Consider the following 27,333-nt stretch of genomic DNA (forward strand, 5'->3'; position numbering starts at 1 on the left):
CACCGAAACCACCAGAAAGCACACTGAAATGCAGAAATTAGGAACTCATAATTTCTGGAAAATCTACAACAGTGTAGTAAATAATGGGCAATCAACAATTCCTTCACTATCCAACAATCATGAGGTTGTTTACATGGCAACCGAGAAGGCTAACATGCTTTTTAGTTGGTTTGCTTCAAACTCTACATTGGACCCAACAAACAACTCCCTCCCTGATTTTTCTTTGCAGACTGACACCACACTATATTATCTGAAAATTACCCCTTCTAGTGCATGATATAAAAGACCTAGACACCTCAAAAGCATGTGGCCACAATCTCATCCTAGCTGTACTAGTAAAAAAATGCTCCGCTGAGGTTACTCCGGTCCCCTCCAAACTTTACAACAAATGCCTTAACGAATCTTCCTTTCCTGACTGCTAGAAAACTGTTTCTGTGGTACCAGTTTACAAGAATTCTGGTGAAAGAACTGACCCATTAAGTTATCATCCCATTGGCCTCCTCCCTATTTTCATCAAAATATTTGAGTCCATAATTAATTAAGCTCTAGTCCACCTTACAGTTGCTAAACTTCTGTCTGACTAACAATATGAATTTAGGCAAGCCCATTCTACAGCAGATATCAAAACTAATCTCCAAATGTATATATCATACACTAAACAAAGCAGGAGAAGGTAGGGCAATAGCCCTAGATATATCTAAGGCTTTTGACAGAGTATGGTACGATGGTCTTCTCAGGAAAATCAGATCATACAGTATTACTGGACAAATACTTAACATAATTAAATCCTTCTTAAATAAGAGAAGAATCCAGGTTGTCCTCGACAGTCGAACATCTAAATGATGTGATCTAAATGTGGGTGTATCTCAGAGGCCGATCCTTGAACCTTTATTATTCCTAATATTCATAAATAACCTCCCTGATAAAAATTGTTTCTGACATGGGCATATTTGCTGATGACACCATGCTCTATAACAGACACGAGGGGAAAACGAATGAACACATATCTAAAGTAATGACAGAGGAAAACCTCCAATCTGTAGTGGAATGGGGACAAAAATGGATGGTCATATTCAATACTGCCAAAACTAAGCTTGTTTCTCTCAAAAATTACAAGAAACCTTCTCAATTACCAATAGCTATGGTTAAAGAAACATTACCTCAAAGTACTTCTTTCAAACTCCTCGACTTAATGTTCAGAGAACATGAACTGGAACAGACACATTGAGAGCATTACCAAGACTGCTGCAAAGAAGGTGGGCTCTCTACCATGCTAGAAAGTTACTTGTCAAAATTTGGAATCTGTACCAGAATTTCAAATGGAACCCTTTGTTTTATCCATGGAGTGGCTGGCTCTTGTTCCTTCAGCATGCCATGACTTAATAGAAGGTCCTAAATAATTTGCAATTGTATTTTTCCATTGCACACACTAAAAATTGAACCTTCAATCTTCATAATATAATTGATTTTTCCAAGTACTTTAAAGACCGCGCCTTGATAGTGTTTAAAGTACTTGGAAAAAAAAAAAAAAAAAAAAAAAATCAATTATAAAAGTGATATGCTCTTGATAAAGATATTTGTTGAATTGTAAATAATTTTGATTCAATTATCCAAAGAAAAAAAAATCCTTCAAAACAAAAACTAAAAAGTTGAGTTCTGTTTGGATAACCTATATTAATAATGAAAAGATGTAATACTTACATCTGTGATAGAACATAACGCTCTGATAGCCGGTCCTCGGAACTGATCTTCACGCCCAGTCATGTCTTTCATTAAACTAAAAATATAAAAAAGAAATGATTGGTACATCATGGACTAAGGAATTACTGAACTTAAATCCAAGCAAATTGTGTTCAATTACACAAAATTAAAACTGGGAAGTTGTGAACTCACAATTTCCTAAACAGTTTCGGATAAAATAACTAATTGTCGGCACCCATTACAAAAAATGCAGATGAAAACTACTAAAATGAAATTAATTCATAATTTTTACTCTATACTGAAGAGGAAGTATCATAAATATAAATAGCATATAAACATTCTTTATTTTACACTGAATAAAATGGACGAAATTTGATTTGAAGGTCACAAAATAACCAAAACATAAAATAAATGAGAATATAACAATGGCGTCGTAGATATACAAGAAACAGGTCTTATAACACGTTAAAATTCAAGAAGAAAAAAACTTGGTACAAATATATTTTTAAATTTTTTGTTTGATCATTATTCAAGTGAAATATAACAGTAAAAGTCTTAACTTTGGCTTGAAATATTATGAAAAAGACATATATAGATATATATATCCAGAAAAATTTCATATTTTAGCAGACAACACGTAAAACAATTAACTTCCGGTTTAATATGGAACATGTTAACCAACAGAATTTCCTTTATTAATTTTCAATATCATGATTTGTAGGCTGGAAAAAGTAACATTTACAAGCAAGTTATTTTTATTAAATTTCTTTATTCTAGAAAATATCAATTTTTAATTCCTAAAACCAAGTGAGTGAGCTGATTTTCCAATGCAAACATAGGGCAAAATACAAGTATTACAATTTTGAAATCACGTAGTCCCAGTGTTAAAATTTAAAATAAAAACATGTTAGAATTTTTTTTTTTTATTATTATTACTATACATGTTTTTATTATTACTATACATTGTTATTATTGTAGTTTTTCAACCCATTCTACCTTACTTTATCCTTGTGTCTTAGCTAGTTTATTGCTTTTATCTGGAGAATTATAGAAATAATCAATACCACTATTGGCTGTTATTTCTTTTACATACATAAATAGTACACCTAAATTATATATATTTCTCTGGATATGTATATTTTTATATTGATATATTTATGTATTTATGTATTTATTTATATATATATTTTTTACCAATACATTTTAAATTTTCTTTAGGTGCATTACTATTCTTTGACTAGGTATTTTTTATTATTAGTAGAGGGGGTGGTGGTAGCGGTAGTAGCATCTATTATAATTTGTATATGTGTATGTAATTGTCCTTATGTTTGTCTATGTATGTATGTATATATATATATATATATATATATATATATGTGTGTGTGGGGGGGGGTTAAAAAATTTTTATATATATATATATATATATACATATACTTGTGTGTTTATGAGTGTACTTATGTATGTATAAATTTGGGTAAGTATGTGTATGTATGTATATATATATATTTACATTTTATCAATGTCGGTATATGATTGACAATCATTCGTGTCACTATCACTGTTGCTGCTATTATGTTTAGTTCCATTACTAATTTTTTTTTATATTACTAAATTTGTTACTTTAATTACTAAATTATTATTATTATTACACATGATCATTGACTATACTCTTATTAGAATTACTTTGCATTTATTATTTTGTCATCTTTATCATCAGCATGACTTTTCGACAGTCTTAATAAGCTATGATTTTGCAACACTTAAAACTTCACTCCCAACTTTTTTTTTTAATAATGACATCGAATTTAACACTTTATAGAAAGATCTGTTTCGTTCTGTCTAGACAATTTCCAGTCAGAGTTATACAAGCTTTCATGGACTGATTCTCTTAAGATTTTGTTATTGGTAAAATTCAAAGATTTAATCCAGTCTGATTATTGAAGCTGCATTATTCAAAAGATTTTGGTTTGTGTGTAGATCATCTGTGAGTGATTTAGCGACATTTTGTAATTTAATCACTTTATTTTTAGGAAAAGTGCAAAAGAATGGAGGTATTGTTCAGTTTGTTAGGGAAAAATGAGGAGATTATTGGAAAAATGTGTTAGAACTTTTGGGGTGACCTTGTCAATGCATTTTAGCACAAAGAAACTCCTCAAAGGAGATAGATACATTTAAACTTATGTAAATTAGTAAATTACATTAGTGAGTGTACATATATATTTGAATTTGCAATATATACAAAAAAAAAAAATTAAAAAAAAAAAACAGACTCATTTTTTTAGTTACAGATACATGGTTTAGATGCATATCTGGATTTTCTTTCCTAAATTCTCTAAAAGAAAAACATTACTAATAAACTAAACAAATTATAACCTACTATTACATCTACTTTGGAAAAAGAAAATTCCATACCTTTTTTGATATTCAACTAATAAACAATAAACTAAGTTACAAAGTTCATTGTAAACCAACTAATAAAAATGACTATATACATTCCATTTGTGCCACAATGATAGAATAAAAACAAGCATTGTAATGGAATTTTATCTCAAAGCTTTAATATGTAGCAGTGAACATCTGAAAAAGGAATTTGAATACTGAGCACACCTTCAAAACTCCACAATATAGTGATGTATACTAATGACATCGTTTAAACAGAGAGATGGTCTTTGAGATAAATGAAAATTAGTGTTTAGAGTTTGAAGGAGAGACAATGTTTAAGAGCTGACCGATCGTAATGGCTTGAAGCAAACAAGGGAGTCCAATGCCTATCAAATGTAGGAATCTAGGATCAGCATTACAACTTTCCAAAAGGGGGGGAAAAAAAAACATTCTGGAATAAAAAGTTAATGGAAATATAACCGAGGCTCTGTCGTTCTCAGGGAGAATTTTCATTGCAGCTTTCCATTAAAACAAGATCCAAGATGGATAGATATGTTTCCCAACTGGCCAAATGTTAAAACCACCAAATAAGTGTTATTCATCCTTTGTGTTGTAAAAGTATTCATGTATATATATTCTTGCCCTGTCATGAACTGCATATGTACATACACATAGAAACTGGAGATAGATGATTACTCTCATATACTAGACAATAATAAAACTCAAATATATACACAATTTATGTCCTCCCCAATATATACAACCTCACTACATTACAATAGTTCAGAAATCTAAAGCCGACATCTATTGTCAAAACTGATATATACTCGATTCCCTGTCTTGATCGTGATAAAATCCACATTGGCGAAACTCAATACCATCTGGACAGGAGATTTTATAAACACAAGAGAGACATAAAAAACAAAAACAAATAACATGCTCAAAGCCATTTTCTTGCGTATTATGGAGTACGGTCATCACTAGGGCTATGACAACAGCATATTCTTTTCATTATTTTGATTCTCTAGTATATATCCGACAGTTAATCAACCGAAAAAAAAAAAAAACGCAAATCTTATAAAATCAATACATTAATTAAATCTGCCCTTATTTCCCACCCCACCAATACAACACAGAAAATACTATCAAAAACTATCATTAATAAAAATAATTTGGATGCTGGTTAATTTTTAGTTTGTAGCTTCCGATGTGTGTAATATATATATAGATAATGCATGCATTTTTATATATATTGCAAATCAAATATATTGTATACATGTATACTCATACATGTAATTTTCTAATTTACATGAATTTAAATATAATCTCACCTTTAGCATAAATACTCAAAAAATAATTGATCCTCTCGTCATATATCATTTTTAGCTGTTTCACTCTTGAAGACAAACATTTAGGTTTTCCTCCTTCATTTTAATATTATATCAGATTTTTATCCATACATACATATCATATAATATGTATATATTTTATATTTTTAACACCTAAATAATGGGATAACTACAATATATTGCTCAGATTCTAATTTTAAAGAAAATTAACACATTATTTCAAATTATTTTTCATCTCAGATTTCCCTCCTAAGTGCAAGAATATTAGCCAGTGTTTAAAATCCATTATTTCAGAGAAAAGGTGAATAGACATACATACCTGCTGGTGACAATGATGACATCATCAGCAATTTGAGACATCTCTTTAATTCCCAAATAAACAAGGCGTCTTACAGTAACCTTTTTTGGATTTCATAGAAAAAAATGAGAAATCATAAATCAGATTTTTGCTACTTTAAAAATCATCATCAGGAATTTTTAAACATTCAAATTAAAGGATTTACATTATGAGGTAACATTAAATACATATTTGCTTCAAGAAGTTAGTAGACAAAAATAAAAAAGCAAAAAAGAAGTTAATGTCAAATTTGTAAAAGTTATTCTTACATAAAATAAAAGAAATAAAAGCAGAAATAAGATCAAATAACATGTTAACAATTTTATATTATCGATTATATTTTGCAATTGGATTCTCATTATACAAAGAAATTTTTTTTTGTTTTATGACTAGCTGTAGGGGACCCCGCTCTGAAGAGTACTTCAAAACAACTTACATCTTTTGATTGGAAAAGTTTAGTCATAGCAAAGAATGCCTCGGTTGCTTCAGTTCGACCAAAATTTTCTCCCTGCAGAAAAGAAAAAAAAAAATTAAAAGACATTAAGATGATTGTTAAAAAGATGTTTGGTTTTTCCCACCTTTTTAAAGATTTTATTCTGTGAATTTTATCAGAAAAATATGATAAAAAAAAGAACTAATGTCAACTTCAACAATTCTAACCAGGGTTGCAGAGTCGGATGGTAAAAGTCTGACTTAGACTCCGAGAATTCCTAGGATACCGACTCAGACTCCTTTGATAGCTGTGACTCCAACTCCCAACTCCTTGACTCCTCCTATGTGGAAATCTATTCTAGACTCCCACATCTATTCAGCATAGATTTTATAATTACTTTTCATGTATATCATGTTTTATGTTTAGCATTCACTTGTATGATAAATATACTCACATATATACTATACCAGCTTTATTTGTTTTGTTTTTTTACTCACGTCTACTTCTAACAAGGTGTATCACCACTTGAACGTAAAAGGCTACTCTTTAAGACCATGTCTAGGAAAGATTAACAAGATGTTGGTTTATGTAACATTTTAACTTCTGCATATCGGTACGACCAGGGAAGTAGGTAGCAGGAAGGGAATTCCAAAGTCTAGCTGTTCAAGAGAAGAAATTATTAGAATAGAAAGATTTCTGGCATTTAGAGACCTCAACAGTGAAAGGATGAGATCTTAATGCTAAGCGGGTTTGTCGAGATATGTATGGCGAGGGGGGGATACAAGTGCAACAAGTTCATCAGAACACATTCCATTAAAATATTTGTAAAACAAGCACAGCGGTAGGGCAAGGGCTGGAGCTCAGTGGATAGTTGGACCGATTAGATTGACAACTCTTTTTTGAACCCTATACAAGAGGGAGAGGCTAGTGATAGATGCACTAACCCAGATGTGATAACGATACTCCATGCATGGGTGAATAATGGCCTTGTAGAGGTACAGGATACTCACAGGTGTGAGTAGTCTTCTAGTTCGATAGAGAACCCACCTTCTTTACAGCAGTCTTTGCAATGTCGTCTATGTATTTATTCTAGTTTATATTGCCTACAAATGTTAAGCCTAGGAGTTTGAAGGTAGAATTCTCAGGTACGGTGTTATTTGTCATTGATATAGGCAGTTGTAGAAATGTCTTGTAATTGTTAAAGGAGAGCAGCTTAGTTTTACTAGCATTAAATGTTACCATCCATTTGCGGCCCCATTAAGATATGGTCTGGAGGTCATTTTCTAACGATTCTGCAATTATCTTAGATTTATGTACATCCGTTCTCTCATACATGTTATAAAGTGTTATATCATCAGCAAATATACCTCTCTCGGACACAATATTATCAGGGAAGTCGTTTATGAATATTAGGAATGATAATGGTCCAAGGATCGACCTCTGAGGCACTCTCGCATTGTTATGCTGCTTGGATGTACATCCGTCAATGACAACCTGTATGCTTCTATTGTCTAAGATGGATCTAATTATATTTAGTATACGTCCAGTTATAACATGATTTAATTTTCATTAGCAGCCCTTTGTGCCAGACTTTGTCAAAGGCCTTGGATATATCAAGAGTTACAGCTATGGCTTTGCCCGCCTTATCCAGTATATGGTAAATGCGTTCAGAGATGAATGTTAAAATATCTGCAGTAGAACGACATTGCCTGAATCCATACTGTTTGTCAGAGAGAAGATTTGCTTTTGCGAAGTGGTGAACTAGTGCTTGATTAATTAAGGTCTCAAAGATGAGGGGGAAGAGACCAATGGGGTGATAATTGAGAGGGTCTGTTCTTTCACCAGAATTCCTGTACACTGGTACCACAGACACCATCTTCTAGCTATTAGGGAAGCAAGATTCAGCAAGGCATTTATTGTAGAGCTTGGAAAGTATAAAGGCTAGCTCAGCTGAACATTTCTTAATTATTATAGCAGGGAGGAAATCAGGCCTTTGGGGTGTCTACGTTTTTTATGATATTGCGGACATGAGAAGGGGTGATTTTTACATCATCTAATGTGACTTCAGTCAACATAAGGAAATTTGGGAGGGAGTTCTTTGTTGGCTCTATGGTGAAGTTGGAGGCAAATTGCCAGGCAAGCAGTTCCACCTTCTCCATTATCATGCATGTAACCTTTTGGTTGTTGCTCAGTGGGGGAATTACTGATTGCCCTTTAATCACTAAACTATTATAGATTTTTCAGAAATCACGAATTCGTATCTTTTGCAATTCAATGTGTTCCCTGATTATTTCAGCATGCTTTCTTTTGGCTGTTGTTATTTCACTCTTACAATGATTTCTAACATCTATAATGTTTGCCTATTTGTATTTGACTTATGACGTACAAACCGGTGAAATGCATGCTGTCTTTGTGCAATGGTAGCTGCACAATCTGCAGTGAACCATAGGGGTGAGTGGGGCTTACTATAATACTTCCGTGTGGGAACATGTGCTTCAATGCCCGCTTTGCACCATTCAGTTTTCTTATTGGCACACTGTTTAACAGGAAGTGATAAGATATCGGTCCATGGGCATCTCGGATGTGTTCTCTAATGGTTCCCAGTCAGCCCTTTTATAGTACCTTGTTGCTTAGAGCAATGGTTCCTCACCTTGAGGTTGGGATTTAAATGTGATGTCAACTGATACCACTAGGTAGTCTGCATTTCCAAGTGGACTGTGGGCATAAGTCAAAACAATCCACAGGTACTGTGGTGAGGAATAGGTCTAAAAGTGAAGCCTGCTGAGGTTCACAATCTGGTAGGTGAGTTGGAAACATTTGTCTGTGTGAGGGAATGGGGGAAGCTATTAGTAGAGCATCCAGCTGCATCTGTGTAACCTGAGAACCCAAGCCAATTTTTATGGTGGACATTAAACATGTATTTGGGTGTTACTATCCAAAGAGAGTGCTGCAGCTATGCTATCAGAGACATGACCGATTAGAGTACAATCCTGACTTTAGGAAAAACGGTAGAGAAAATATAAGTAACTAACGCAGTGATGAAATGTTAGTCGAAAGCACATAAAAGCCTGGTCATCCAATTCAAAATTTTTCTCTCTAGTTTTAGGAAGGGTGCTATGAATATAGACTCCATGCCCTTACATATATCTATCCAAGTCCTTACAGCAAAAAGGGAGGTATCCTGTCATGTTAAAGTAGTTAGAGGGAATTGAAGAGTGTAAGTTTGTTTCACTTAATGCTAAGATATCCAGGGAGTTTACTAAAAAGTAAGACTCTACATCATCTGTATTACCTCTAACCCCACAGATATTTGTGAAAGCGAGCCTCAAGGGCGGAGGCAAATTGGTTTTGTTTGGGTGGTTGTCTGGTTTTATCGTGATACTTGTTTGGATTGTCATTTCATTATGTTTTTGTTTAATCTCAGGTTAGGGGAAGAGTGTTGAGCAAAGTGGGCCGGTTTTGACACCAAGTATACACAGTGGTCCATTAGCTGAGTCTTATCTAGAAGTTGCGGTCTTGTGAAAGCCCACCAGATATAGCAGCAGGGTCCCTTTCTATGCGCGACATGGCACTCCAACTATCCCGATATTATACAACTGATGACAGAGCAGTTGGTCTAAGCATTACCAAAGAGTTAGGGCTCCTGTACTGTCAGTCGGAAACAGCAGCCAGACAAACTGTCAATCAGTTACCCTCAACCTCTCGGACAAGACCGCCCCAAATAAGTCATGTGAGCACAAGTGGTATGCAAGCAAACCAAATTTTCTTAGTTTCTGAGAGAAAGAGTGAAATTTAAAATAGGGATTTGTGGAATGGTGTTCAATGTCCTAGTCAGAAAACAAGGCCAAGCACAAGGTGGCTCTGGTGAGTCCCTGGTATTGTACCTCTGGTCTGGCTAATAGACAAAAAAAAAAAAAAAGTGAAAGCCGACAATAGGCAAAGCCTATCTACTACTTAAGCAAGTTAGGTTTGCAAATCAGGACTTTGTTCAAGTCACCAGCTCGAAGAAGGTTGTCAACCACGACTGAGGAGGCTTCCCTCTGCCAGTTTTATTATCAGTCTTCTTTCTCTTAGATGGATGATCTTACAAGATCTACTGGTCCATCACACCAAGAGGGGTAACTATGCGCCTGGCTTCTACAAGTATTTTTGCACCCCTGCATGAATGAAGCATAGGATTAGAGATAGATTCCCCTCTTACATTTACAAAAAATTGTATCTTTCAAATACTGTAAGAGAATCAATCTGCTTTAGCAGCTAATTTGTTTTAAAATAAATGAATAGGATATTAATAATTACTTGAATATATAAGGGAATATAAAGCAAAGAAACCAAAAGAAATAGTGGGACTAGATCTACATAAAGAGGTTACACACCACACGGATAGATAGATGCACTTAACTTGTGTTCTCCTAGCTAAAAAACAGTGTTCCCACTTGAAATGAATTGAGGTACAAAGATTAGCATTTATTTGAGAAGAGTAAGAGGAAGGTAGAGAGTATCTGCCTTAAGAGCCAAATGTGTGCTTTGATTTTAATACTACCTTTTATTTAATTGAAACGGTATAATTTTCGATTTCTGTATTAATAATTTAGAACATACAAACTCATTTACCAAAGGTGATGAATGCTACAGAAGAGATGGGTATTTTCAATTTTTCTATTGTGTCTATACATATATTGCTAACTATTACTAATATATTACAAACAAAATGATATGCAAGAACAATCTGGGAAAATAGTTTCAAGAGGGTAGATAGCATGGAATATAGAAATGGAATAAAATAATACAATAAAAAAAATTAATTTTCTTTAGTAATATCTATTTTAAAGATAGATTAAGAAGTGGTTAAAATTTTAAATAGATTTAAAGCTTTTTTATGCAAGTTCCCCTTACAGAATTTGATTATCATATTTTATTGTATAACATGGGGAGTAGACTCGCCAGTCAATTCAGATAATGGGAGTTTGGAAATCTGGTTAGAAATACATTATAAATATATTTAAAAATACAAACTAATTTTATAGAATAAGTTAAGATAACAAAAGAATAACAATTTACAATTAAATTGTATCATGCTATCAGTTCAAAAGGGACTACAATATTTCGGGATAGGGAAGCCTCACTATGCCATGGCATTTCGAAGCCAAATGCTTCTCATCAGAAGAGGGGAGTAAAGACACATACAGGGAAGAAATTTTTAAAATATAGTATTGCCTTTATGAAAAGACGATCAAAGGAAAAAAAAGGAAGCTGTACTGAGACTGAAGTCGATTCTAGGATTGCCAGCAACCACTGTAAAAAAAAAAGTAATAAAGAATGCGAGAGTGTTGTATGCTCAGTTCGTTAAGTCCAAAGTAGCTGAGCAGCGGCTTGGTTCCCACCAGTTTAGGCAAATAGCAAACAGGATCCTGAACAGAAGCATGTGTTCAATCCTAACCATCATCAATGGATCTGAGGTAATCTTGTCAGCATCAGACAAAGCCAAACTCTCTGCCAAGAACTTTGCAACTAATAATACCCCATGCAACCAAAGCCGTCAACCCCCATATTTCCTCTTGTATCAGAAAACATGCTATGTGACATGCAAATAGCTGTGTGTGATATTGCCAAGCTAATTAAAAACCTTGATTCCAGTAAAGTAGCAATACACATGAAAAAATTGAAATAGCTTGAAATATTTCAATATTGGTATGCATAGAAAGAGCTTGATGAGCTAAGAAAGAATCTTTTTAAATTTTTTAAATCTGATTAAAATTAAGGAAGTTATGGCTATTTTTGTGTCTCACACGTTTGGATATTTTTCCCTCTTTAAGACCATATGCATTTCGTCACATTTTTTTACACTACTTTTTCAGTAAAAATGTCATATCTTTGTTAAAACACAAGACTAAGAAATGAAATTTACCATAAATGTATTTTTGTACAAGGAATCAGAATATGCAACTGAAAATCTCCCAAAGTTTATGGTTTCCAAATAATCTGCAGTAAATGTGCATAAATATGCAGCAATTCCTTAAAAATGCCATGTATCCATAAACAGAAAAGAAGTTGGAGAACTCAAAGTTGAATTGTAATGTCCTTTATGTACAAAAAACTTAAATCTAAACATAAGACTATTTAAAAATGAATATATTGCAATATTTTTTTGGTATTATTGTAGATTAACACCTTCTGTTTAACCCCACTCAACTCCTTCTGACCACCCCTCCAAAATGTGATTCTACCTTTTTAGGAAATTATGTATAAAATGCCATGAAAAACTTTAATGAAAGATAAACAAATTATTTTAGAATTGAATGTAAAATAATTTCCTATTACAGGTCATTCTAGCATTTTAGGGCAGTTAACTGGTTTTTTTTTTCTATGGGAAAATATGCATGCTTTTTTTTTTTTTTTTTTTTTTAAGATGATTATGTGTAGTTTTAAGAGGGTTTCTATGCAATGAGAATATGGGGAGGGTTGCAATTCGGACTTTGAATTAATTGTAGGGCTAAGGAAAATTATGTGTGAACATACTGAAAACTTGACAGAGACAAAGCTAACAAAAGAGGGGGAGCGGTTAGTTTCACAAAAATTTAATGTAAAATAATTCACCATTCTAGCATTTTAGGACAGTTAACCAATTTATTTTTATGTGTATTTTTCTTTAAGGAAAGATCTATTTTTTGTTTGTTTGTTTTAGATGCTTGTATGTGGCTTACAGAGGTATTTTGTTGGGGGGGGGGGACTTGCCACTCGAACTTAGTGTTATTGTTAGGGTTAAAGAGTGTTTTAGGAGGAGACTTGCCACACATAATTTGTATTAGAGAGCTTTTTTTCAAAGAGAGCATTCAAAAATTTGTTGATTTCTATTTTCGAGGTTGAAGGTGTTAATTCCATAGGCCGTTTATACTACGCTGGAGCAGGTTGTAAAAATATCTTTCGCTTAATAAGTAGAAAAAAAAATAACGAAATAAAAAGCTTCCTAATTGTAGTTTGATGTGTTTTCTTTTAAAATTTCAAGGGTTTGTATTACTATACACAGATTCGAAAAAGTTGTCAAAATAACAAATATATAACAAATAAATGTTATCAAAAGCAAGTTACTTTTCTACTTAACTGGATAATTTTTTAGTGTTTTTATTTAATGTAACATGTTTATTCAGCTTGAAAACAGTGTTTACCGATGTTTTGGAAAATTTAAAATGGCGCCCGACTATCTTGAAACGGTAAGTTTGGGGGAAAAGAGTTAAAAATAAAAAAGTAGACAAAATACTGCTAGAAACTCGCTCAATATATGTTACCGTGACATAGGCTGACATATATTCGGTGAGTTTTTACCAGTATTTTGTATAGTTTTTTATTTTTAACTCCTTTTCTCAAACTTACTGTGTCAAAGAGAGTCGGGCCGGGCGCCATTTTTAATTTTCCAATACATCGGTAAACACTGTACGTTTTTCGAGCTGAATAAACATGTTACATTGAATAAAAACACAAAAAATATATCCAGTTTTGTAGAAAAGTAACTTATCTTGCCTTTGATAACATTTATTTGTTATATATTTGTTTTTTGACAACTTTTTCGAATCTATGTATAAACGAGATTTTGATACTTATTTTGATTTTGAAAAAAAAAAACATTTGTGGCTGTTCGCAGTAAAACATTGTTTTAATTCGTTGTTCAAAACTAATTTAAAGAATAAAAGTGCATGCAAGCTATATATCTACAAAAGTTTTTGTTTTTTTAACCATGTTTTTAAATTTGACGAGAAATATAAGAAATTGCAACAGATTCATAATGCCTAATTGGTTGGGATTGTTGTTATTATACATTCTGAAAACCAAATAGTTCTAAACTAATGTTATTCTGATAACAAAATAGCTCTAATTAAACATAAGAACATTTATATTCATATTTACATGTTTTTCTTAATTCGTTCTTGAATAAAAATTAAAGAACGCGTGTTGTTTATACACTGTGCTATTGCTGATTCTACAGGCTGGAGCTGCTGCTTCTAGTAATACTAACTTCATTTGACCAAATTCGAGAAATAGAAACAATTTTTTTTTCGGGTAGGTCCTTTTAAATTATCAATTACCGTGGTCCTACTCAACATAAAATAATACTTTTAATTGATAAAGATAGTAAAAAGATTGATTTACTTACTACTGGGTGTCCGAAGAATTTTTTTTTCAAAATGTTCAATACTCGTCATATTAAAGTCTTATTTTTAACACGACGAAAAAAGAAATGGTCAAAAATATTTCGGACACTTGACAGTATTAAGATTAACACCTCTTCTAATTGGTTTCCAAATTTCATGACGAAATTCTTCATACAATCACGGTACGGACCTTTAGAAAACAGGGGGGGTCATTACAAAACCTTACCGAAAACGCCATTTTATGACGTTCACATTTTTATCACTTTATTTGCTTAAAACTCTTAAAATATATAATGTACATTCATATTTATTAATTCATTTGAAAGTATATTCATTTCCAAACAAAACAGTAGTAATTTGAAGACTTGAAGTGCTTTGGTTTAAAAAATATGGCTATTTTAGTAGAACTACCTTGAAATCTGTGATTATCCAAAGCGTTTTTTCGTCCGTGTGTATTACTAAGTAAAGCAACTGGCTCTGATGGCTTTCCAATTATAGTGCTGAAAAAGCTTTAATCAGAACAAGTTTCCCTATTTACAAGGCTGTTTAAGCATTGTCTTAAGGAGAATTGCTTCCCAACATTCCGGAAAACCTTATCAGTATACCCTGTATTTAAGAATTCAGGTGATCGGGCATCGTACTCTCACTACAGACCAATAAGTATCCTGTACGTCATGAGTAAGTTGCTGGAATCCATGTTAAATAGAGAAGTAGTAAACCACCTCAGCAAAAATAACCTTAGTAACATGCAATATGGTTTCCATTCTGCTAGATCTTCAGATGTGCTTACAGTTACATCTCATAGGATTAGCGAAGCTCTCGACGGAGCCTTCTTTTCTAGGGTACCACCTTACAGCTGCTAAACTTCTATCTGACACTCAATATGTATTTAGACAAGTCCATTCTACTGCAGATATTCTAACTGTAATCTCTGAGCATATATACCAAGCACTAGATAAGGCAGAGGGAGGGAAGTAGCCCTAGATATCTCTAAGGCTTTTGACAGGGTATGGCATGATAGTTTTCTCATAAAAATAAAATCCTAAGGTAGTACTGGATGAATACTTAACATAATTAAATCCTTTTTAAATGAAAGAATCCAGGTTGTCCTCAATGGGCATACGTCCAAACAATATGATATAAATGCAGGTGTACCTCAGGGATCGATCCTTGGTTCTTTATTATTTCTGATATTCATAAATGACTTACCTGATAAAATTGTCTCTGAGATGGGTATATTTGCCGACGACACCACACTTTATAGAAGGTATGTGGGGAAAACTAATGAGCACATATCTAAGGTAATGGCGGAAACCCTAGAAGAAGACCTTCAGGCTGTAATGGAGTACAGTCAAAAATAGATGGTAACATTCAACACTGCCAAGACAAAGCTTGTTTCCTTTAATAATTACATGAAACCTTACCAACCACCTATAGCTAAAATTACATTACCTCAATCCTTCAGTCTCCTTGGCTTAACGTTCACAGGGAACATGAGTTGGAATAGATACATCAAGATCATTACCAAGACTGCTGCAAAGAAGATGGGCTCTCTCTATCGTGCTAGAAAGTTACTTACGCCTGAAAGTATCCTGTACCTCTACAAAACCACCATTCGTCCATGTACGGAGTACTGCTGTCACGTTTGGGCTGGTGCATCTGCTACTAGTCTCTCGTTCCTGGACAGGTTCAAAAGAGAATCGCCAACCTGATAGCTCCTGAACTTTCATCTAAGCTTCAGCCCCTGTCCCATCGATGAAATGTTGCATTCCTCTGCTTGTTTTACAAATATTTTAATGGTGGACGCTTTGACAAGTACCCTCTTGACGAAAATACCCGACAAACCCAACAAGCAGTGAAGTCCCACCCCTACACAGATCTCTAGATGTAAGAAAGCCTTCTAGTCTAATAGTTTCTTCCTCAGAACTGCTAGACTCTGGAATTCCCTTCCGGGTTTCTGCTTCCCCAACTGTACTAACATGCAGAAGTTCAAGTGTAATGTGAACAGACACCTTGCTGCTAAATTCTCTACATAGTATCCCTGCAACTTAGGTCCCTGATAATAGCCCCGTACATCAAAGTGGCAATATTCCTTGTTTAGGGTAAAAATGTAATAAAACAAAAAGAAAACTAGTAAAACTAAACAGGAAAACAATGTAAAAAAATAAATTGATTCGACTTAAGGAATCAGTCAGATAAAAAAATCTGACTCCGACTCCTGAAAATAATTTGTTTAAATCATCCTTATTTGCAAATAGCAAATGTAAAATAGTTGTTACATGAAATATAAATAAATATATTTACTACATAAAAATATAAGAAACCAACTACAAATATAGTACATATAGAAAAAATGTGACATGTTCGGTTACTCATTAAGCTTGTATTAAGAGAGTAACTAAGGAAAGGGAATTTGAAAAGTTACTTAAATACTAAAAGTAATATTGTTACTCTCTGTTAATCTATAAAGAGGAAGGTTACATAAAGCAACGACAGAGGGGAAATAAGAAAAATGCTTACAGAGAGAATAATAGTGGTTTATAGCTTTCATGTTCTATCTTCTTGCTGCCTTTTCAATATAGTCAGAGAGGAGAAGGGCAATTTTATCATCTTTGAATAGACAGAGTTACAGAGTGCATAAAATATGTGTAGGTGGAGGAGGCTCAAAGTAAAAGGGTGAGAATGATAGGCAGAAAAGTAAAGAGATGAGTCACTTGGTGAGTTAATTGTAAATTACAAATTAGAACAATTTTTATTTTGTTACTTTTTAAATTTAGAGTATCACATTTACCATTGTTCAGATAGAAAGATATGTATAATGATTGAATATACACAGTTGGTACATCTTACCTGATTCAAAAGGTAAAGAATTTTGGTCAAAATTTGTCCACATTTTCGTGGATTAATTGGACTTTCGTTGAAGGTTCTAGACTGAAAGAAAAAAAATATCAATTATACAAGTTTATATTACAGAATGGAAAGAAATTTTTTCTGGGATATAAAAAAACACTATGCAAAAAATTTAAATAAAATAAAATAGACAATCTAAACTAAGAAAAGAATTTAAAAAGTGAAATGGTTTGAATGTTTTTCCTTCCTTTTTCTTTCTGCAAATACATTTTTAAAAGAATTTGTATTGAAAGATGCACAATTTCAATTCAAATTCTAAATTTAAAATTTTATCTTAAAACTTTCAATACTATCCATTCTTTATGCTAGGTCACCCAGTGTTGCCCAGTCATAAAATATGCATAAATATTATATTTTAATTCATGCAGATTTTTACTTATTATAGAGCCAATTCTCTATTGCTTATTATCCAATATGCAACATTCTTTTCTTACTTGCGTCAGTGTGGTCTGATGGAAATTCTGTGTGCTATAATATTTCAGGAACATTTCCATTCCTAGGTCTTAAACTTTTGTTCAAACACACATGAAGGCTGTTGAAAATGAGAGCAGGTCTGCAGTAATTGGAACGGATAAATTAAGAAAAATAATTTTGTTTGAAATCCATTGCAATTCTTAAACATTAATGCAAGGTCAGTATTAATATTTTAATTTCATTCTTATTACATATATTTTAAATACAACTTTAATTATTCTCAGAGTTCTGGCTGAATCTATTTGATTAAAAAAGACAACTTTGTGGTAAGAGTTATTTTACAAATATGTATATACTGGCAGTTCAGCCTGGCTTTTACTCAAGCCTTATGTAATGTTCATAACTTTATGTGCATGTGTGTGTGTGTGTATATATATATATATATATTAAAAAGTTTGACTCATGTCCAGGTAACAGTAAAATTTCAAGTGTTTAGACCCAAAATTGGCGGAGGAGTTTGGTAGAGCATGCAAAGGTCAACTCTCAACTTTGACCTCTTGGCAGCCAAATTTTCGCCCAAAACCTGATTAAAAAGCATGCTGCATGTCTGAATATCCTTTATGGGAAATTTCAAATGTTTAGACCCAAAATTGGCTGAATAATTTGCTAGAGAACACAAAGGTCAAATCTTTTGAACTTTGACCCCTTGGCAGCTAAATTTTCAGCTAAAAACCGATTAAAAAGCTCATCCCATGTCTAAATACACTTTATGTAAAATTTCAAATGCTTAGACCAAACATTGGCCGAGTAATTTGGTAGAGACCACAGGTCAAATTTTTTTTTTTTTTTTAACTGACTCCAATTTTGACCCCTTAACATTTGTTTTAGACTCAAATCAAATTAAAAAGTTTGATCCATGTCCAAGTAACCTACATATAAAATTTCAAGTGTTTAGATCCAAAATTGGTGGAGGAGTTTGGTAGAGTTTTCAAAGGTCAAGTCATTGAACTTTGACCCCTTGACAGTCAGATTTCAGCCAAAAACCAATTAAAAAGAGTTTCTCAAATCTCAATACTCCTTATGTCAAATGAAAACCTAAGAATAAGCGAAGTAAAAAAAAAAAAAAAAAAAAAAAAAAAAAAAAAAAACGAACGTTAAAAAATCTGAAAAACATGTGAAAAATGGCTTAAATAACCGTGCTTCAATAATAAAATATTAAAAGACATCTCACACCATGATTCGAACCCAAAACCTTTAGATAATGACCCAGCACTCTAAGCAACTGACCTAAGACAACGTCCATGAAATTAGGTCAGTTTTTTAAATCTTTAAACTAAATCAGGTTACGACGTCGTATGATGCATGCGTAGAAGCGACTCTTCCTCCTGTAGAAAACTGATCATTTTAGGGTGAAGGAATTAACGTTTTTGGCCAATTTTTCGATATTTGTCGGGCGAAGGATTGAGCTTTAAAATGATACCGATCTAGCGAAAATCCGTGACCCGTGTGGAAAGTTTTTGCGATACATACAAACACACACACATACAAACACACATTTTCGCCTTTATATATATAGACTAGCTTAGGTGCCCGGTGTTGCCCGGGTGTTTGGAGGTGTGTGTTGAGAAAAAAAGTGGTAGTAGGCAGGCAGGCTTGAACACATGATGCGAAGACAGAAAAGAAAGTAAAAGAAAACCTGACGTCTTACCCCTACTCCATGAAGCGACCGGAAGTTCAGAACGTTGAAATTAGTAAAGTCATTCCAACTGATATGATGACTTGCAAAAATGGTGACGCAATAAAAAAAAAAAACCCTCCTTGTAGAAAACTGCCCAATTCAGGGTGAAAAAATTAATGTTTTAGCCAATTTTTTATATTTGTCATCAGAAGGGTCAAGCTTCAAAACAATACTGATCTTGTGAAAATCAGTCACCTCTGTTGAAAGTTTTAGGCATACATTTAAACAGACAGACTGAAAGATGTTTGAATTTATTTAAGTAAGAACCAAATTGACAGGTGCACGCACGGAAGTCGTAGAGCGTTACGACGACGACAACGTAAGCAATAGCTATTCAGCAAATGAGGTCAATGACCAGGCTTGTTTGTTATAAGCGAAGTAAAAAAAGAAAACGTTAAACTTAAGAAGGGGGGGGGGTAATCAAAACATCGAAAAAAAAAAAAAAACTAATGTAAGGCAAACGAACGATGTTAAATGTAAAATAAAAGTCGAAAAAACAAAAAGAAAACAGAAAAACGAACACATGAAAAATGGCTTAAATAAGCCTGTTTCGATATTAAAATTTTTAAAATCGGTGGGTACCCAGGTGTTTTTGGGTATGTGGTTGGGTGTGTGGATAAGCGAAGTAAAAAAAACAAAAAAAGAAAAACAGAAAAACGAAAATGGCTTAAATAACACTGGTTCAATATTTAAATTTAAAAAAAAAAAAAAAAAAAAAAAAAAAAAAAAATCGAGAAAAAAAAAAAAAAAGACATCTCACACCACGATTCGAACCCAAAACGTTTAGATAACGAACCAACGCGCTAACCAACTGAGCTAACGTGACGTACATGAAATTTAGTCAGTTTTTCAACTATTTAAAGTAAATCAGGTCATGACGTCATCTGACCGGTTCTGCATTCATTTTTTTGCAGGCTTCATATACATGTGAATAAGCAAGACAATACAAATCGATACGCATTAGTATTTCTAAACTAATCCTTTGCACTTTTAGCATAAGTATCATGAAATAAAATTTTACTTTCTTATACAAATTAACACAAACGCAACTACACCTTAGTAGTAAATATTTACTAATACAAATTTAACATGCGTAATGGAAAATTTATTTTAAATATTTTTACACAAATATAACACTTTCACACAAATTTACACAAACGCAACTACACCTAAGTAGCAAATATTTATCATCACAAATTTACACACATAACGCAAATTCATATTAAATTTTTTTATTGCAAATTTACTCACATTTTAATACATTTCATGCATTTGCTTTTTTTAATTTTGTACTAAAACGTTTACGAATTTAATTAAATTTTAATGCAAACTATATTTCAACTGTAAATATATTTATTAACATATTTTTGTTTATAAATAAAAGAAAATATATTTAAGCACTAAACCACGATTCGGCATAAAATAATCCAACAAGAGTGGACATGCTGTTAAACAAAAAAAAAAATAAAATAAAAAAATTTGGCAAGTACCCTCTCAATGAAAATACCCCCGACAAACCCAACAAGCAGTGAAGTCCCACCCCTACACAGATCTCTAGATGTAAGAAAGCCTTCTAGTCTAATAGTTTCTTCCTCAGAACTGCTAGACTTGGAATTCCCTTCCGGGTTCCTGCTTCCCCAACTGTACTAACATGCAGAAGTTCAAGTGTAATGTGAACAGACACCTTGCTGCTAAACTCTCTACATAGTATCCCTGCAACTTAGGCCCCTGATAATAGCCCCGTACATCAAAGTGGCAATGTGCCTTGTTTGGGGTAAAAATGTAATAATAATAAAAAAAAAAAGAAAGTGGTAAAACTAACAGGAAAACAATGTAAAAAAATAAATTGATTCGACTTAAGGAATCAGTCGGATAGAAAAATCTGTCTCAGACTCCTAGTACTTTTAGAAATCCAACTGACTCCAGTTAAAACCTCCGACTCCGCAACCCTGCATAAAGATGCTGCAATTCCTTAAAAATGCCATGTATCCATTAAAAGAAAAGCTGAATTGTAATGCATTATATGTACAAATAACTGAAATTAAAATCTAGGATTTTTTTTAAATGATTATATATCAATATTTTTTTGGTATTATTGTAGATTAATACCTTCCATTAACCCCCCCCCCCTATCTGACAACCTCTCCAAAATATGCGATTTTACCTTTGTAAGCAATTACATGTGAATACCTTAAAAAAACGTTAATGAAAGATAAAGTATTGTATGAGAATTTTATGTAAAATGATTCCCCATTTTGAGCCATTCTAGCGCGTTTTAGGGCAGTTAACCATTTTTATTTATTTATCAGAGATAAATCCTGTGCTCCCCCCCCCCAAAGACGATTATGTGTGGTTTTAAGAGAGGGTGGGAAGGTTGGCACTCTGACTTTGGGTTAATGATAGAGCTAAGGAAAATTGTGTGAACATCCTGAAGACTTGATAGAAACAAAACAAAAACCATTTTAGAATTTAGAGTGGGGGTTAGTTTCACATAAATATAATGTAAAATAACTAATCATTTCGAGACCATTTTAGCATTTTAGGACAATTGACCAATTTATTTTTTTTATGAGTGATAAATGCTGCACTTTTCTTTAAGGAAGGACCTGTTTTTTTTTTAGACACATATATAGCTTACCAAAGAACTTTGTTTGGTGAGGAACTTGCCACTTGGACCTAGCGTTATTGTTAGGGCTAAAGAAGTTTTAGGAAAAGGAGGAGGCTTGCCACTCATACCTAGGGTTAGAGGTGGGATTAAGCGAGTTTTTTTTTTTTTTTTTTTTTTTTAAGAGGGCGTTTGACCCCCATATTTATGGTTAGTGGGTCATAATTATTGGCTTTGGAAAATGTTATGCCTTAGATTTTGGACATCAAATTACTTTTAAATATGAAATTTTGTCTATTTGTATTAATTCTTGTTCAGGGGTGTTAAAAATTTTATTTAAAACAAGTGACGTCACTAACAAAACGTGACGTTTGGAAAACTTGAGTATTTTTGCCCACTTATTTAAATATCAAATATTTTTTTGCTAAAGCTAATTAATCCTTCACAAATTTGATAAATTTGGTTTTATTTTCAACTAGCATTTCAGCCCAACGTTGCCCGGGTGTTTGGAGGTGTATATTGAGCAAAAAAAAAAAAAAAAAAAGTGGTAGTAGGAAGGCAGGCTCGAACCTGTACAGCGAAGAGGAAAAGAATGGGGGGAAAAAAATGTGATGTCTTTGCTGTTACGACCACCGTCAAACCGGAAGTGACGTAGGTTTAAATTAAGGCTAATCAAAAAGAGGGGATGACTTTCGAAAATATCGGTGGAAAAAGCGACCCCCCCTCCCTGTAGAAAAGTGCCCAGTTGAAGGTGAAGAAATTAATGTTTTTAGCCAATTTTTCGATATAAAGCCTGAAAGGTGAAAATCCGTCGCCTCTGTCGAAAGTTTTATGCAGACATGCAAACATACGTATATACATTTATATATTGGTAGCTCAAATTTTCGACCCAAACGATTAAAAAGCTTGCCCTATCTCTGAATACCCTTTATGTAAAATTTCAAATGTTTAGACCAGAAATTGTCTGAGTAATTTGGTAGAGACCGCAACGGTCAATTTTTAAAAAAATTTGACTCCTATTATGACCCCTTAACATTTATTGTCTTGGGCTCAAATCAAGTTATTAAGTTAGATCCATGTCCAAGGAACCTATATCTAAAATTTCAAGTGTTTACCCAAAATTGTCGGAGGAGTTTGGTAGAGTTCTCAAAGGTCAAATCATTGAATTTTGACTTTAACAGACAGATTTCTGGCTGAAAACTGATTACAAAGATTTTCGCAAATCTCACTACTCTGTATATCAAATTTCGAGTCTGTAGACTGAAAATTGACAGAGATATTGTGTAGGGAAATGTACAGAGACAGACACTTTCACAGATATATAGATTACATTTCTTGTCCGAGTGACATTATTTCGTTCAACTTTCCAGTTTAACACGCTTTTTTTTTTTAAATTTCTCTATTTAGACTTCCAAATCTTACCAACACTTGAAACTGGCATTACCTCAAAGCCCCCTCTGTAAACAAATACTGCCTCTACCTGTGCAATATCATCTGACAAAGGCCATCGAAAAAAATCTTTTCTACCTTTGGTTTGCGATAAAAATTTTATTACAGTACTGGATGCAGACATAAACTCAATGGCTTGGCCAATGTAAAAGTTGGTGTCATAGTAGACAGCAACCCATTGTCCTTGATGCTCATAACTGAAGTTATGGTTCAGTATCACAACTGCAGGAGTTATCTGAATGTTCAGTAGATTCACTAAGGGACTTTTTTGTTGCTTTGGAGGTGGAAATGAATTAACTGGATTTCTTCTCGAGTAGTCAGAGAAAGCAGCTTCCAGTTGAACTTTATTTCCACTGGTGTTGATTTTGACACCTAATACAACCTTGAGATAGTTCAAGTTTATTAAAAACACCTGATAGAACATGACAGTCTTGGGGGGGGGGGGTTACTTCTACAGTTTATCGCCGAAAATGGAGACGCCATTTTTTTTCGTGCACCTGTCATTAAAATCCGAGGGAGAAATCAATATTTTAAACTATGACCGAAGCATGAAATAACAAAAAAAAAATTAAACTAAATAATGATTTTTCGGTTTCATCTAAATTAATTTGTTGTTGACCCTTTAAAGTTGCTTTAATTCAAAAACAAACGTTTCATTAAAATTATTCATTTGTTCGGAAAAAAAAAAAAAAAAAAAAGAACTATTTTGCAAAAATCCAATGTTGCTTTCATTAAAAAATTGTTTTATTAAAATTATATTTTCTTATGTAAACTTTTCAATAAATGTTTTTACAATTATATTTTGATAAATACAGTAAATGTTTTGGTTTTCAAATGGCGCTCACCCAGTTTAGACAATTATGAATATGTCATTTTCATTTTCTGTTTTTAATAATAAAAATATACATTTCATGAGAAACCTTCCCGTTTTCATTAATTAAATTGAAACATTTTCAATTAAATAATTACGGGTATATGTTCTTTCACTTTCTTTATTTAGTTTTTTTTTTCATAGTTCTTTCTGGAGTAATCAACATTTAGTTTAATTTTTTTGTTATTTATTTCTAACTTCGGTCAGTTTTGGATTTTATCGACAGGTGTGCGAAAAAAAAAAAATGGAGTCTCCATTTTTGGCAATAGCTGTAGAAGTACCATCTTGGGAATTATTAAATAAACAAAAACAAAAAGATTTTTACAGTGAAATTAATTTTTTCATTTATGCGCCACGTGCACATAACTTTATATTGTCAGTTATTTTTTAAGTAATGTACAGTGTAATTAAAAAATAATTTAACAAAATCTTCAAATCTTCAGAACATTAAATAAGAAAACAAAAAAAATGAGGCACATTTTTTAAAATGAAAAGAAATTTTTCCATCAGTCACATAAAAATGTATTTTTGGTTTAAAATATACCCAGTTAATTTTTAAAAGATAATTTAACAATGCTGACGTTTATCCAACCGAAAGAAGATAAAGCAAAGAACATGTGAAAGTTTGAAAAAAGATATAGAAAATAAACAACTGACATTATTTTTTTAGATTGTAAATTTTCATTTCTTTTATTGACGCGCATGTCGCACTAAAAATATTTTAAACAATAACTTTCTATAACTTTTAAATAAACAAAAACAAACTCACTTAAGAACTTTGATTGAAAACTATGAAACAAGTTGTTTACGTTTTCGTTGAGTTGTGCGGCTCGTTCGTGCTGACAGTTGATTTTTGTGATGATACTTCGTACATACTTTGGTCACTTAGGATTAAGTTGTAAATCTCGATGTGTAGGTACAGTAACTTATTAGTGGCGCTCCTTGATTTACGAGTAATATGACACCAACAGATTATTAAAGAAGAGATATTTCTCTACAAAGCGGTGCGATTTTCAGAATTTTTTCAATTGAATTTCTTTCATATTTCTTTCACTGACGTTTTCAAGGTGGATTTTTTGTGAAAAACTTAAAACCCCTTTTTTAAGCTCATCATATTGATAAGTGACCTTTTTTCTTTAAAATGGTACTATTTATTTTTATACCTGAGACTCAATATCATGCGCACCAAATTTGAAAAACACCAACATGTTTTTTGTGTAAAAAATAAAGTCGCATTCACCAAAATTAGTGACATAACTTGAAGTAACCCAGAAAAAAAAAAAAAAAACTATTAAAGACACAAGAAAAATAATTATATATCTATAAAGCAAAAAGATTAAATTTTGTTTAAATCCAAACTATCAAAATAACCCAAAAAATAAACGAGATATCGCAAGTTGAAATTTAGAGAAATTTAAGCTAGTTTGGGATACCTAATTATAGATTACCACTTTGCAAAACATGTCAACCGTTGCTTAGAATTTTTGTTGGTCCCATACACATCTGAAGTGGACATTTTTGGAACTTCGAGAAGTGAACGCCTCCAATTTTTGCCCAAAAATCACATATATTGTGAGTAATAACCTTGAAATAGCAATACACATGAAAAATTGAAATGGCTTAAAATATTTCAATATTGGTATATATAAAGAGCTTGAACTAAGAAAGAATCTTTTTAAATTTTTTAAATCCAATTAAAATTAAGGAAGTTACGATTATTTTTGTGCCTTACACGTTTGGATATTTTTCCCTCTTTAAGACCATATGTATTTTGTCACATTTTTTACACTACTCTTTCAGTAAAAATGTTATATCTTTGCTAAAACAGATGATAAAGCAATCAAATTTACGATATAAGTGTATTTTTGTGCTAGGAATTAGAATATGCTACTGAAAATCTCCAGAAATTAATGGTTTCCAAATAATCTGCAGTAAATCACATAAAGATGCTGCAATTCCTTAAAAATGCCATGTATCCATTAAAAGAAAAGCTGAATTGTAATGCATTATATGTACAAATAACTGAAATCGAAATCTAGGAATGTTTAAAAATGAATATATTGTAATATTTCTTTGATATTATTATAGATTAATACCTTCTATTAACCTGGCACCCCATCTGACTACCTCTCCAAAATATGCGATTTTACCTTTGGAGGCAATTACATGTGAATACCTTGAAAAACTTTAATGAAAGATAAACAAGGATTATTTTAGAATTTAATGTAAAATGATTCCCCATTTTCAGCTAGTTTACCATTTTTTTTTTTTTTCTATAGGGGATAAATCTCGTGCACCTGTTTTTTTTTTTTTGGCTTGTTTTTTTTTTTTCTAAAGATGAGTATGTGTGGTTTTAAGAGGGTCTTTGTGCAATTATGAGAGGGTGGGGAGGTTGCCGCTGACTTTGATAGAGCTAAGGAAAATTATGTGTGAACATCCGGAAGACTTGATAGAAACAAAACAAAGCAATTTTAGAATTTAGAGTGGAGGTTAGTTTCACACAAATTTAATGTAAAATAACTAATCATTTCAGGACGATTCTAGCATTTTAGGACAGTTGACCAATTTATTTTTTTTATGAGTGATAAATGCTGCACTTTTCTTTAAGGAAGGACCTGTTTTTTTTTTTGTTTTTTTTTTAGACATATGTAGCTTACCAAAGAACTTTGTTTGGTGAGGAACTTGCCACATGGACCTAGTGTTATTGTTAGGGCTAAAGAAGTTTTAGGAAGAGGAGGAGGCTTGCCACTCATTCCTAGGGTTAGAGGTGGGATTAAGGGAGTTTTTTTTTTAAGAGGGCGTTTGACCTCCATATTTATGGTTAGTGGGTCATAATTAATGGCTTTTGAAAATGTTATGCCTTGGATTTTGGATATCAAATTACTTTTAAATATGAAATTTATTTTTGTCTGTCATAATTCTTGTTAAGTTTCACACCCCTCCTTTATGTAAGTTTTTACATAAATGAGGGGTCCGAAATTTAAGAATTGCGACAAA

The 27,333-nt window shown here is 32.6% G+C and overlaps 1 protein-coding gene across 5 annotated transcripts in view; it reads right to left on the bottom strand.

Moving 5' to 3' along the window:
- Positions 1-27,333, bottom strand: part of LOC145249669 (coatomer subunit gamma-2-like) — a 344,043-nt gene that overhangs the window by 273,102 nt on the left and 43,608 nt on the right. For all 5 annotated transcript variants that reach the window (XM_080111454.1, XM_080111455.1, XM_080111456.1 and 2 more), the window contains 4 exons: positions 17,200-17,280; positions 6,206-6,277; positions 5,752-5,831; positions 1,702-1,777 (listed from right to left, as the gene is read on the bottom strand). In XM_080111454.1, the coding sequence (XP_079967580.1) occupies positions 1,702-1,777; positions 5,752-5,831; positions 6,206-6,277; positions 17,200-17,280 (309 nt within the window). The remainder of the gene's footprint in view (positions 1-1,701; positions 1,778-5,751; positions 5,832-6,205; positions 6,278-17,199; positions 17,281-27,333) is intronic.

This window comes from Euprymna scolopes, chromosome 28 (genome assembly GCF_053919585.1).
Source record: "Euprymna scolopes isolate OS-2025 chromosome 28, ASM5391958v1, whole genome shotgun sequence".
In the NCBI taxonomy this organism is placed as follows: Eukaryota; Metazoa; Mollusca; class Cephalopoda; order Sepiida; family Sepiolidae; genus Euprymna; species Euprymna scolopes.